The 15,317-nt window shown below is 39.4% G+C and overlaps 1 protein-coding gene across 1 annotated transcript in view; it reads right to left on the bottom strand.

Moving 5' to 3' along the window:
- The window catches only part of setd2 (SET domain containing 2, histone lysine methyltransferase), a 43,326-nt gene that overhangs the window by 17,305 nt on the left and 10,704 nt on the right, over positions 1-15,317 (bottom strand). Inside the window, exons 11-17 of the mRNA XM_073847830.1 lie at positions 14,509-14,637; positions 13,101-14,270; positions 9,747-9,795; positions 9,400-9,658; positions 8,555-9,311; positions 6,069-6,194; positions 5,684-5,820 (exon numbers count right to left, since the gene is read on the bottom strand). Coding sequence (XP_073703931.1) covers positions 5,684-5,820; positions 6,069-6,194; positions 8,555-9,311; positions 9,400-9,658; positions 9,747-9,795; positions 13,101-14,270; positions 14,509-14,637 — 2,627 coding nt within the window. The remainder of the gene's footprint in view (positions 1-5,683; positions 5,821-6,068; positions 6,195-8,554; positions 9,312-9,399; positions 9,659-9,746; positions 9,796-13,100; positions 14,271-14,508; positions 14,638-15,317) is intronic.

The raw sequence follows: 15,317 nt of genomic DNA, 5'->3' as shown, positions 1-15,317 counted from the left end.
TTTTTTCCCTCCTCCTCCTTCTCTCCGTTCAAGGCAACATTATAGACATCATACGTATGTAAGCTTAAGCTGAAGTGGTGCATTAAAAGAAGGGTGTGGTGCATTAAAATCAACATGCGGTGCATTAAAAACATGGGTGGTATTTGTTGGGTGCAGTTTTAATTTATTTATATTTATACACTTTTGATTATGTATATTCAATTATATAATCTTCATTAAACCGTTACCGTCCATACAAAACATCATCTCATCAATTTATTCCTGCTCAATGTTTCTGATATAAATAGTGATAAAATAATGAAAACAACAACAACACTAATAATAATAATAATAATAATAATAATAATAATAATAATAATAATAATAATAATAATAATGAAAACACTTATATTACTAATACCTTGTATAAATATATATAGTATTTGTGCATACATAAGATAAGTGAGTCAGATTTGTAAGAGTTCAGTGAGGTCTGATGTTGAATGTTGTGGTTCTGATGTATAGTTGTAAGGAGGTGAAAAATATTCTAGGGAGATGTATTCTGTAAGCAAATTTTTCCAGTGTGTTATAGGCTTGGGCGGTATCCAAATTTTGATACCTCCCTATTTTACCCCGGTATCCGGTATTACCGTGAATAATAAAAAAATTATGACGTAAGGCTCAGACAGCGTCAATAAACTGTCGGCTTGTGCCTAAACCATTCAGAAACTGAATACCAAACACTACAACAATGTTAACAACTTTAATTAACAACAAATAGCAGTTTATAAAAAAAAAAAAGTGCAAATACAACAGTCAAACAGAATAAAATTAACAAACATCCTGGGGTGCGTTTCCCGTAGAACGACATAACTCGCTGGTTAACCTCCATAGTACGATGCATTGTTGTGGAAACGAACTAGCTCACGAGTGTTTCCCAAACATAGTCGCATCTCCGTCGTTTGAACCACATTAGTTCAACAATGTAGGGCCATTGTTAATGACGTAACCGAGTGATAACTTCGGCTATTTAACTGATTAGGGATCTCAAAAATGCAGCTATATTGAACATGGCACCTAATGACTCATTTTCTTTCCCCCCCTGTCATTACGCTTTATTTGATGTTTGATTCATCACGGGTTCCCTCTTACGTCATACACCGGGGTTCCCTCAGGCATTTGTGCACACGCACTACTCATAAACGGTGCTTATAGAGGACGCACAAAAATACATAGATTAAAATGCATTTATATTTAGTTTAAATGGAAGATATAGATTGTGACGCTGTTTGTGAATGTTTTATTGACCTGTTGTCGGGAAACACCGAAGCGTTGAACTATGTTGCTAAACGACGGAACTTGCGACCATAGTTGACTAACGATGCTTTTGGGAAACGCGCGCCCGGTCACTTGGTGCGCGACTCCCCATCTCTCTCTTTCTCCTCCACGCTGTCACGTGATGACAACCACGCAGAGATGCGCGAACGGGCTCAATCCGCAGCTTCAAATAAATTATCCACCCGCACCTATATTTTTCTCTGATTTAGATAACCGCACCCGATCGTCATATTACACTCAGCCTATTGTAATTCTTAGTTTTGCATGATGAAACGGTTGGTTCATTTTTAACAGCAGATTGATTCAGCTGATCTGCACATCGCTGCACACTTATATACGTTTATCACTCATGATTTTAAGCCAAATCCACGCAGAAAAGAATAGCCTAACGTTAACTGACATCTGGATGCAACTCTCCGCAATCTCTGACGAAATCGGTCGGATTTTCTCTGTATTAGAGCCGCTCTGAACTTACTATTTGAATGCATGCTTGGACTGAAGTTTACAGGGGTTCACCAGTTTAAGAAATGTCTGATGGTAAAAATCTGCTTTTCATTTTTAAGGTATTGTTTTCGTTATAATCTACTGATTCAAATAATCAATAATAATTATTATTATACCACTGCGTGCCTAGCCTGACATGCTCTCGCGTATGAATGAACAGGCAGCATCTGTGGAGTGTGGATACAGCGGGCGCAGGCGCATTAGGCACCTTTCGTCAAATATAGGCTATTCCAAAAGAAGCCGCCGCAGCCCCACATTGCTGTCTTTACTGGGTGTTTTTAGGGAATATTTCAATTTATTAACATGCGATTGAATTCGCTATTCATGCGGTGGACTGTCGTGATTTTGGATAATGCAAGACACTACCGAATGATGCGCATCAGAGAAGTGGGTAAACGCAAAGCCGACCACTGCATTACCGTGCTCAATAGCATTAGCACAGGCATAACTCCCTTCAAACTTTGTAGGGAATGTCACCGTTTCTGTCACCAAAAACTACACACAAATGAAATCGTCTGCCTGATGAAAAAAGTACATAAAACACGTTCATGTTTTAGAAAATGTAGTTAATATTAGCATCATTGATTTATCTCATCCAACCGCAAATAATAAGAATGCATTTTTTTTATTACCCGACCCGCGGATAAAACCACCATCCGCGCATCACTACATCACTACACATTTTTAGGCATTAAATAAATTATATTTTTATATTTTTATATATTTTATCCTTGTCTTCTATATAAGTGCATTGTTTTATGACGGTATAACGGTATTGAAACTGATACCGTTGCTATTTTTAGATCCCGCGGTATACCATATTACCGTAATACCGCCCAAGCCTAGTGTGTTATATGAATAGTGTTTCGGGATTTCCAGTTCAAGAAGACAGTTTTCTTGGCAATGGCTAGAGCTATTAGGAGTATTCTTTTGTTTGTTATTTCCTGATTGAGTGTTGATAGATCGCCCAGTAGACAGAGTGAAGGGGATAATGGGATGCGACAGCGATTCAGTGACATCTTCCCAAAAGTGTTTAATGGGTGGGCAGTTCCATGTGGCGTGGATGTATGTGTCCGGACTATTTTGTGAGCAGTGCAAGCAAGTTTCTGATGTGAATCCCATTTTAGACAGCCTTTCCCCAGTGTAGTGTGTTCTATGAAGGGTCTTATACTGTATGAGCTGAAGGTTGGCATTTTTAGTCATGAAATAGATATTATTACAAATTTGAGTCCAGAAGTCGGTATCAGGAGCAATAGAAAGATCTTCTTCCCATTTGGTTATCGGTAAGCTTAAGGTTTTATTTGAATTGTTTATCAATTTGTATAATTTAGAAAGTAATTTTTTGGGGGATGATATATTAACTAAATCTGCTACTGCGGAGGGAAGGTGAAGACTGATGGTTCTGGTATTGATTTTAGATAAAACAGCTGATTTGAGTTGCAAATACTTTAAGAATTGATTGCTCCCAATACCGTACTCCTGGACTAGGTAAGAAAATGAAACCAATTTGTTTGATTGAAAAATATGATTAATGTGTGTGATACCCTTTTCTGCCCATTTATGAAAATTGAGTGTTTTTTTGTTACTTGTGAAGTCAGGGTTATTCCAAAGTGGGGTGAAGCTAGATGGAGCCAGTTTGGAGTTTGTGATTTGATGATATTTCCACCAGGCCGTCAGAGCTGAAGCTATTGTCAAGGCTTTGAAGCATGAGTGATGTTTAATGGACTGATTAAGAAATGGAATGTCTGATATGTGTACGTTTTCGCAGAGTGATTGTTCTATGTCTAGCCAAATGATGTCTGATTGAGTGGGGTGAGTCCATTTATATATGTATTGGAGTTGGTTTGCTAGTGAGTAATGGTAAAAAGCCTCCTAAAGATTTGGGTTTTTGTAAAGTGCTTAATTTTATCCTTGGTGGTTTATTTTTCCAGTAGAATCGGTTGATGATGGCGTCTAGAGATTTGAACCAGTTGAGAGTAGGCTGAGTTGGGATCATTGAAAATAAATAGTTTATTTTAGGGAGTACTGTCATTTTGATTATTGCTATTCTTCCCTGGATGGAGATTGGTAAATTATGCCAGCGATGAAGGTAATCTTCTACTGTTTTTAAAAAAGGAGTGAAATTGAGCCCAGTCAGCTCTGACAGCCTGGAGGAAACCTTCACGCCTAAGTAAGTGATGTGACCTGTACATAGAGGAATGGGTGATACCTGGGCTACCACACCCCATTTAGTTTGATGTAGTGGAAGAATTGAAGATTTATTCCAATTTATTGCATAATCTGAGATTTTAGAGCATGAATCAATGGTTTTAGTTATTTCTTGTAGAGATGACTGAGGGTTTTGCAAAAAGAGTAAGATATCATCAGCATATAAACTAATCTTATGTTGGGTTTGGGGTGTGTGAATTCCTTTGATGAGTGGATTCTGGCGGATGGCTGCTGCTAAGGGTTCAATGAAGATGGTGAATAAAGATGGAGAGAGTGGACACCCCTGCCTAGTCCCCCTGTGCAGTGTGAAGCTTTGTGATGTTAGTCCATTGGTGTTGACTGTGGCTGAAGGTGTTGTGTATAAAATCTTAATCCAATTAATAAATGACTCACCAAAGCCAAATTTTTGTAGTGTAGTGAATAGAAAGTTCCAGTTGACTCTGTCGAAAGCTTTTTCTGCATCTAAAGTGACTATGAGGGTGTCTTTCTGCTGTAGTGATGAATAATGGATTAAATCATATAGTCTGCGTGTGTTATTGGATGCCTGCCTACCTTTGATGAAACCTGTCTGATCTGGGTGGATTATAAATGGGATAATTTTTTCAATTCTATGTGCCAGAGCTGTGCTGAGTATTTTGATGTCTACGTTGATAAGGGATATAGGACGGTAATTTGACGGAAGGGTTGGATCTTTATTAGGTTTGGGGATGAGTGAAATAGTAGCTGTGTTCATGTGTACTGGTAATCTTGAGTTTTCGTTAATTTCGGTTATTGCTCTGATGAATAATGGGGATAAAATGGACCAGAAGTGTTTATAAAACTCAGCTGGGAAGCCATCGGGTCCTGGTGCTTTATTGTTCGGCATTTGATTTAGGGCGATATGAAGTTCTTTTTCTATGATTGGTTTGTCCAGTGCACTGATTTGTTCTGTGTTAAGTTTAGGGAGTTCAATATTATTAAGAAATGAATTAAAACTTGACTCTTCTGTAGTTATATCGTGTACTAAGACCGGTGGAAATGCAAAGCTTCAATTTTCTAGGCTGATAAGATTAGGAACTACACTTCCATTCCGGCGTAATAGTCAAGGAAGTTTGCTGCCGTAATAAGGCTGAAGCAGGAGCAGTAATACCACGCAGCACATGTGCAAATGCTAAACTAGCTGGGAACTCATTTCTGATAATACTCCGCCTGCTTCGGCCATATTACGGCAGCAAACTTCCTTGACTATTACGCCGGAATGGAAGTGTAGTTCCTAATCTTATCAGCCTAGAAACTCGCAGCTTTGGATTTCCACCGGTCTTAGTACACGATATAACTACAGAAGAGTCAAGTTTTAAATAGGACAAATATCGAAACTCGCTGGTCATTTTTGAACGCGATGCTACTGGTCTAATAGGATTCAATGATCTATGCTAAGCTATGCTAAAAGTGATATCGCCAGAACAGGAGAACGGCTGAATGGATTACAAAATGGTAAAAATCAACTTATTAACTCGGGGGGAGTTGGAGAATGAGCCTATTTCCAAAATAAAGTGGAGTGTTCTTTAACTCATTTGATCAATCCATGCTGATGTTAGAGCTTAATTGATTAAAAGGAGATTTCTGGCTGTTTTAATGATATACAGATTGCTTGTTTAATAAGAACCATTCATACCTGGTGATGATGTGGTAGTAATAGATTCTGCCCTCTGGGTCTCGCGCCACTTTCCAGCTGGGAGGCAAGATGATGGTTTTAGGTTTGGGAGGTGAAGGGGGCGGCAGATCCATGATGCTGTTGGGTACAATCATTTCCTGTGGTAAATCAAAGTTTAGGAGAGGTTAGTCAGCAGGTTGAGTCAAGTAATTAAAATATTGCTCACAGTGCATTACATGCATCACACTGAATCAATTTACAACAAAACTACAAAAAACCTCAATTTATATTTTCCTAGTCCCTACATTTCCTTATAAATTATTACCAAGCAGAAGGAATGCTTAAAAAAAGACAAAATAGAGAAAGAGTGTAACAGCACCCTCTTCTGGTGAACGACATTGTATACCTGTTGAACTGTCTGAGATGTGACAATGGTGGTGACAGTGCCTCCCTGCTGCACAACCACACCCTGCTGATGGCCCGTGTACACCTGCTGTCCATGTAGGTAACTGGCAGCTGGCTCAGTGTAAGTCTGCACGCAAACAAATACAAGTTTAAAGCTGTAATATAAAGTGTGAAGTGTTCAATCTTCCAGCACACCGAGTACATGAAGAGGTTATGCAAGGAGCGACTACTGGGTAGAAATATTGCTTCAGAGTCAGTTACACTAGTGTGTCATAGCTATTACATTCATATTTCAAAGCACTAGTCCCATGTGTGATCTTTGCGAAAATTCTTCTCATTAAAAAAAGTGTTACACTTTCTTTTTGTCAGTAAAGCTAAATTAAAGGGATAGTTCACCCAAAACTGAAAATTTTATGTTTATCTGCTTACCCCCAGGACATCCAAGATGTAGGTGACTTTGTTTCTTCAATAGAACACAAAGATTTTTTACACAAACTGTTGCAGTTTGTCAGTCATATAATGGCAGTCAATGGGATCCACAGCTCTGAGAGTCCAAAAAGCCACACGTATACATCACTCCACAGATTGTTTTTGCGCATACATCTATGCCAGAGCATGTTGACGCATCACGCACCGGCTGTGGTGAACGCACTCAGGACAGTTGGACATTGCGGTGAAGTAAACAATTATAGAAATACAGTTCAGTTTCTTGCACAGACCGATTGTGTCATGTCTTAAGATCTCAATGTATCGTCACAAGCTGCAGGGTTTAATTTGGTTTCGTCCGTGTATGTTTTTTGACTCCCAAAGCCGTGAGTCCCATTGACTGCCATTATATGATTGACAGATTGCAACGGTTTGAGTCAAAAATCTTTGTTTGTGTTCTACTGAAGAAACAAAGTCTCTTACATCTTGGATGCCCTGGGGTAAACAGATAAACATCAAATTTTCATTTTTGGATAAACTATCCCTTTAAGTTGTTTTGAAAACTTTTTATCCTTAAAGGGGTCATATAATGCTGTTTTCCTTTATCTTTGGAGTGTTACAATCTGTTCATGCATATATATATATATAAAAGATCTGTAAAGTCGCAAAGATTAAAGTCTCAAACCCAAAGAGATATTCTTTATAAAAGTTAAGATTTAGCCACACCTTCCTAAAATGCCTCATTCAAACATGCCCCCACAAATCTACGTCACTGTGTGGGAAGATTTGCATAACACCGCCTAAATGTATACGCAAAGAAAGAAGGCCTAATTTTAATTCTTGCTAAGTCTGCGGTCCTTCCCACTTTGCAAGAACAGTCGCTTCTGCCTCACAGCCTGCAAGTATATTTTTACAAATGCAGACATGGTTTTATGTTTTCATAGTATTGTCTTCGCGGCACAACGCGAAAAGACAGTACAAGTCATCATAAATAGTATGCAAAAAAAATGCCTCGTTTATAATAGTCTTGTAATAAATGTGTCTCGTCGTGCCGAGACACTGCATTAAAATATGGTAAGGGGCGTAACATTTCCATCACATGCTTGAGGTATTTAATATATGCATTTCAGAAAGGCAGGGCAGAGAGGAGCAACAATAATGTACGGTATGTAGAAAATTAAGGTTTTTTTTTTTTTAACCTTGAACCACGTAAACACGTTACACCAAATACACAAAATAATGTTATTTTTAGTAATGTCACATTACCCCTTTAAAGGGAACCCCATGTATTAAAACTTGTATGGTTTAATATCATGAATGTCCCTTACTGCAATATGTAGTAGAAAACCCATGAAAGTGAAAAAAAATCCAGATCGTTTTAGATATTTTGGACTATGGGGGGCATTTTGATGTTTGCACTTGGTAAGCTACTGGCGCTACTTGTTACAATTTTTCTCAAAAAACAACTCAGGAAAATAAAATACTGATATAATGAGAACAAGAGAAACGATGCAAGTCTTCACTGATTTCTTAGCGATAAGAAGAGGAGAAAAGAATGGGAAGAGGCCATCCTGGCAGGATGTAAACATGCCAATGCAGTCACTGAAGCAGTTTCTCAGCACAGATTTCACTCGATATCAGGGAGTGTTTAGACTGCTTGTGGGAAAAAAATAAATAAATTGTACAGCATTTGGCTTAAGCTTAAGCTTATATCCATCACCACTTGTAAGCTCTTTTAGTAGCTGTGATCATCATACCAGTATTTTAAATTTCTAAGTTGTGTTCCAATAAAAATAGCAATAGGAAGTGCCAGTAGCACTCCGAGTAAAATGTCATCTAAATAATGGCGCCCATAGTTCAAAATATGTTAAAACAATTTGGATTTTTTTTTAAATAACATAAAAGTTTCATTTGCTATTGTTTTATGAAACTGCATCGCATCATATTTTCTATTCACATATACACTCTCTCTAGATATATGCACTCAAGAACTTTTATCAGTTGACCACTATGTGAGAATATAGTGAGAATGAGGATTAAAAAGAAAGCATTGTGTCCAACCTGTATGACAGGAGTGTTGGTTTGTGGGTAGCCTGTAGGAATGCTATAGATGGTCTGGCAGGGCTGGCCCTGATAGTAGATGGCAGTCTGAGGTTGTGCGGTGGTAGGATACTGCTGGGTTGGCTGTGTCTGCACTGTGACCGCTTGCTGTGTGTTAGGGTCCCAGAGAGTGGCGTAGCCCTGCTGACCCTGAACCTGTGGGCTGGCTGTTTGCGCAGGCACCGACAGGACAGCCACACTCAGGTCCTGTGCTGGCACAGCAGGCTGGACAAACTGCTGAGTCTGTGTGCCAGAGGAAAGCTCTAGAGTGGCAGGGATGTGTGCCAAGCTGGAGGCAGGTCCGGCCTGGGTGGTGGTGGAAGAGGGTGAAGCTAGATTGAGATCTGATATGATGGGCTGAGTAGGTGTTTGTTCGAAGGTACCAGCAGCTGGAGTGACACAAAGAGGCTCTACAGCAGGTGTGGGCAGGAGTACTTTTCCTGCATTGGGATTGGTGGGATCCACGTAGGTCTGGATAGGGTATCCAGGCGGGTACGCCATGAAGTTTGGACTGGAGGTGTAAGCAAGTGGGTTAAACGCAAGAGTCTGTAATTGCTGCTGCTGTTGTTGTTGTTGTTGTTGCTGCTGCTGTTGTTGTTGCTTTTGGGCCTCTCGCTGAGCCACCTCCTGCTCAAAAAGCTTTCGTCGTTCCTCAGTAGACAGCTTGTTACGAGACTCTTTGGTGTGGAGTTTCTTCTTGCTGCTTGCCTGCTCATAACTACAGAAAATAATGCAGGAAGATCTAGGTGTCAGTAACCAGACTTTGAACACAAATCTATCTATGTCTCTTGTGCCTTAAATCTTACCGGTCATCATTTCTGCGGCCCCTCTCATAGGCTGAAGGCGGGAGAGGGGAGGTAGAGCCTCGTCTTCTTTTCCTGTCTGCACTGCGAAGACTCGATCTCTCCCCATCCCTCTCCCGATCCCGCTCACGGTCCCAGTCCCAGTCTCGGTCCCGGTCACGGTCCCGGTCCCGATCACGCTCCTTCTCTCTTTCTCGTTCTCTCTCTCGACTGCTGGAAGGTGTGCGAGGCGTCATCAGGGCTTCTCGATCACGACTGCGATCTGAAACAAAGGATGCATCAGAGGATATTACAAAAAATGCTTACAACATACAACACGAACTGAGAAGTATGATGTGTTTTTGACCTACCACTTGACTCTTTTTCAACCTGGCTCTTCTTTGGTATCCTGTAAACCTCCTGAGAGAGAAAAAACCAGCTTGTTTATTTGTGATACAAAATGATCTAGTCTACGCTAACTCTAATAATCAGTCCAGTGTACTGTAGGGCTGTCACGATTCCTTGATTAAATTTGAGTACTCAATTTTCGAAAAATCCTTGACTACATTTTGCCCATGTCAAGTAACTGGCAAAATACAGGAAGTGGCACATTACACGGACAAGAATCCATAAAACCATTATCAGACTGTTTTTCAAGGCTAAAGTAAAGCTGCAAAATGATTAGTCGTGATTAATTGATTCAAGATAAAAGTTCATGTTTGCATACTATGTGTGTACTGTGTATATTTATTATGTATATATATATATATAAACACACACATACATGTATTAAGAAAAAATATGATTTTTGATTAATATAAATTTATATGTAAAAATGTCTATTTTTAAACATTTGTGTTGTATGTATTTGTATGTAAACACTTGTGTACAATTTGTATTTATATTTATATATATATTAGGGCTGTCAAATGATTAAAATTTTTAATCAGATTAATCAGACTTTTCAGTGGATTAATCATGATTAATCACTATTTGCAACGACACCTGAATCCTAACCATTTTTTTTCTGAAATGCATACCAAAATATAAATAACAGGACACAGATACATAATTTTCACATTTTCATATTATGCCAGGGCCCGCATCGGGCCTGTTTTAGGCTACTCCTTATTTTTTATATTTTAGACATCCATCAATTATGTCGCGCTGGTGGAAACAACACGAGACTTTCGCTTTTACTTTCGACAACGGCTCGGATGGCGCAACTGGAAGAGATCCGCGTTCAATCGCACGCTGTAGGCTGAAACTTGCCACAAAATACCGGCAAAAATAAATAATAAATGTGTCGGGGAAAGAGTAAGGACATATCTGAATTATTTATTAATAAAGTGTATTCAATGTGAGTCAATGTCGCAAAGATCCTGCAATCTCATTTTTGGACGCGCTTTGAGAGAGAAATTTATCGTTAAGGATTACATATTAAACACGTTTTTGTTTTCGATTTGTTTTATTTCGTTAAGTAATAATTTAAAACTTTCTATGCATTTAGCTTTATTTTTGTTAAGCACTCCTGTTCAAGAACGAGACGACAGAAAGCACATCATTTTTGTTTTCTTTATTTTATAAAAACACTGCAACGTTTTTTGGTGTATTACTTTTTCCTTTGTGAGCAAAAATGACGGATAATTTTAAATTGCTTCCACTGAAAAAATGCAAATGATCGAGCTGGTGCCTCGATGACCTGCAAAGCGGCTTTATGTATCTTCCACTCTCCACTCTGTCACTGTGTCAGTCACCGCTCTTTCGAGAATGAACCCAGCATAACTATGCAGATTTAATTCCCAAAACATAAGAAAAACGAAAGTTTCATACAAATTCTGAATGGATTATGGCATGGAAAGTGCAAAGCGCGCTCCCTTTATTATCACTAAAAGCGTCACAAATCTTAGTTCATAGAGATCTCACAACGTTCCGTTATAATCAATAAAGCTTTCTAAACTACACAATGAATCTTTTATTTACATCGCGTCTACACTTAGTCAGGAGATGAACAACGCTGGATTGTTTGCCTGATCTTCAATTGGTTTGCTTTCGTTTGAGGGTATATAGCACCGTCTACCCCAGTAGAACCGGGCCTAAGCTAACCACTCCAGTTGCAGAGGGGCTGTCGGCCAGGCTTGTACTTGTTAACTGTACCATCATCATTCTTTTTATATTTGAATCCGTCCATAGGCTCACCTTGCTCCATCTAGCCTCTAGCTTCCCAACCACTTTCCTGACAAATAATTCGTCACTCTGCGCATGCGTGAAATGCGTTAAAAAATTTGACGTAATTAACAACAACAAAATAATTAACGCCGTTAACGCGTTATTTTTGACAGCCCTAATATATATATATATATATATATATATATATATATATATATATATATATATATATAAATTTTTTTAAATCTAGATTAATCTAGATTAAATCTTGGAATTAATCTAGATTAAAATGGCTAATTTGAATTAAGGCATTCAGAATATGTGTGCTACCCAAATAATGACTAAAAGTAAGTCTTCGAGAACGGGCCAGGTGGCGCATTAGAACAGGCGCTCATCTCCTGTTTCCAAAATGCATCACAAACTGCTTGACAATTGCATTTACAACATAATTACCTATACAAACCAAGTACTTCTGCGCAAAAGGCTGCACGACGTGCACGTAGCCGTTAAATACACAGACGCGCACGGGCATGGATAGCCTATCTGCGTGCATAGTCTTTGATTAAACTGCGTTGCTTTTAGAAGCGTCAATTCAGTTGTTGCATATAGTTTAATGTCTTTATTTCGGGATTATCAAAGTTAATCATAACTGCCCCAGTAAAAAGGGTCTAGCAACGCACCTGCCCTGAAGCGGCTTCATAACTGCATCCATGTTTGCATGTCTCATTTGATGTGGTAATTTCACAGAAGTTGAAGACTCATTCTTGCCCCCTACAGTGCAATTCGACTAGGTATACGTCATCCGCGCTAAAATATCAAGGTGAAAGTCATCATATCTTGCGTAGTTTAGACCCAGCTCCCAACCCAACTTTGAAAATAGATTAACGGCGATATTTTTTTTTAATCGCCCGAAAAGAGTCTCATGTTAACGCAGCACGTTAACGCAGATAACGGCCCACCACTTATATATATATATATATATATATATATATATATATATAAAACACAAACAAATATGTTTAAAAATATATACATATAGGTGTGTATTTGTATATACATAATAAATATACACAGCACACACATATAGTATGCAAACAAACTTATTTTGAATCAATTAATCATGACTAATTGTTATAATAAAGCATAATGCTATTTAAAATAAAGCGGCTGTAGCATTTCTGTTATAAAGAAATTGCAAAATATTAAAGATTAAGTGGACTTTAAGATTTAATGTTGTTTAGTCAATATTAAACAAAGATTAGATCACACAGTAGAGTGTAAAAACAATCACCAGGATATCTTCGCCCTCTGCAGGCATTTGACAATGCATAATGTATTCTGTATTTTAACAGTTTTCTTTAATAAAACCATGTGATTACTTGCTTCTCAAACTTTATTTGAACTAATTATTATTGCCTCATTGCTATTAAATATAATCGTTAGTGATAGCCCTACTGTACTGTACTAGAAAATTACAGCATTACTAAAAGTAATGTGAGAACCAAAAAAGTATCACTACTTGTACTTGGCCCACTTTTAATAAATGATAGCCTTGCCTTTAAGTCTTTCCAACTGTCCAGCAGCCGGGCGGCCATGTCACTGATATCAGAAGCCCGAACTTGTGGCTCCTGACTGCGCTCGCTCTCAACATCAGAAACACCTTCCTCCTCATCTTGAGAGGGCGTCCCCACTGCGGCACCTTCAGCTGGAACAGCCACAATAGCCAGGGCCGATGCATCAGCAGAACCGGTGGCTACGGCAGCCTCTGGTGATGCGTTTTCAGTAGAAACAGCAGCAGATTCAGGTGGAGTGGTTTCCACAGAGGCAGATGGAGATTCTGTGGGTGTGCTCTCTATGGCAACAGCTGCAGATTCAGAGAATACGCTCTCCATTAGAGTTTCTGACGGTTGCGTGGGTGTGATTTCTGCAGTGTTGCAACTTCCATTCCCTTCGGAACTGCATTGTTCAGAAGATGCATTTTCCACCTGTGTCTCAGTCATTGGAGTTTCCACTTCAGCAGTTACATCATTACTAACGTCTGCTGCAGATGTGGTGTCCGTGACTGAAGGGGCATCTTCAACTGTCGCTGACTCCGTCTGGGACTCTGAAGGCTCTTGGTCCTCACTCTTGGTCTCTTCCACGATTTTCTCATCCTCCAGTTGGTCTTCAGGCTTAACGATGGGTTTTTCTTCAGGTTCTTGAGTTTCAAGTGTCTCTACCTCACTGCCGGTGGCTTCTGGTGTTAAATGTGCGACTTCTTCAGTTTCAGAGGGCTCTTGTTTTAATTCGGGCTCAAGCTCAGCTTGACTTTCAGAAGGTGCTTCAATGTCTTCTACTTTGACCTCAGTTTCAATTGTGGCTTCCACCTGTGAAGGCTCATCCTCCATCTCTTCCTCTTCCTCATCCTCCTCTTCTTTCCCATCCGAAGCTTTACTAGCATCTGACAGGGCACTGTCTAGACTGTTCTCACTGATGATCTTCAACCTACGGTAGACTGCTCGCTTGGGAGTGTCCCCATCCAGCTCAGTAGCCAGCTTAGCTGGTGGACCATCAGGGGTGTTGAGGGGCGTCTGGGCACGTGAGGTGCTCTCACTGGAGTAGCCATCCTGTTCGGCTGGTTGGCTAAGTGGCCGGCTTTGAGCCCAGCGCTGGATAAACTGCAGCACTCTGCTCTCCTCCAGCATGTTCTTCGTTGAGATGGGAAGCACTGCCAGAGCCTTCATTATCTAAGAATTTTGCCCAAAAATGTAAAAGAGTTTAGCTTTAGGAGACAGCACCCTAAATTTGAGCTCAAAAATACATAAAGCACTATCACAATTAAGTTACATTGGCTAAAATAACAGGCCACTATGAATTTTTGGATTTTGCTTAAAGGAAAATGGCAGAAATATCTAGCACCCCACTAATTTGCTGGGTGATCCGCTCTTAAATTACCCCCTAAATGTGTGTTTTTTGAACTCTTACCTCCAGCTGTAGTTTAATGTTGTTTACAGAGTTGGTCTTAGCCTCAGAAAGTTCAACCATAAATATCCACAGCAGCGAGAGGCCGTGGTGATCCAAAAACTGCTTCAGGCACAAGGGATTCTGGGTATTCTACACAGACATGCCAAAAAACCTCTGTAAGACCAGTTTTCGGTCATTTTAAATACTTAAGGGATTAGTTTATTTCCAGAATTTCCCAATAATTTACTCACCCCCACTTCCTATAGTGGACTTCAATGGGAACCAACAGCTGAAGGTCCAAAATGCAGTTTCAATGCAGCTTCAAAGCGCTTGACATGATCCAGCCGAGGAATAAAAAAGATAAATAAAGATTTATACTTTTAAACTACAAATGCTCGTGTCACTACATAGTCATGTTGGAAAGGTCATGTGTGGTTAGTTCTTTGCCTGTGTACTTCGGTTCAAAATGTTAGGATAGCGCAGTTTGTAAACACTGGGTCGGTACTTCCGCCTATGTCATGTGTGACCTTTCCAACGTGATTATGTAAGATCATGCTAGTACACACAAGCATTTGTGGTTAAAAAGTGTATATATTTTTATTTTAAGAAAATGACATTGTTTTGGTAGAAAGGATCCTTATTTCTTGGCTGGGATCATGTAGAACCCGTTGAAGCTTCACTGAAACTGCTATTTGGACCTAGTGTTGGCTCCCATTGAAGTCCACTATATGGAGAAAAATTGGACGCTTCCTCAAAAACCTTAATTTCTTTTCGACTGAAGAAAAAGACATGAACATCTTGGATGACATGGGGGTGAGTACATTTTCAGG

Source organism: Garra rufa, chromosome 9 (genome assembly GCF_049309525.1).
Source record: "Garra rufa chromosome 9, GarRuf1.0, whole genome shotgun sequence".
NCBI lineage: Eukaryota > Metazoa > Chordata > Actinopteri > Cypriniformes > Cyprinidae > Garra > Garra rufa.
The sequence above is the reverse complement of the archived record's forward strand: the minus strand, read 5'-3'. Positions and strand labels throughout refer to the sequence as shown.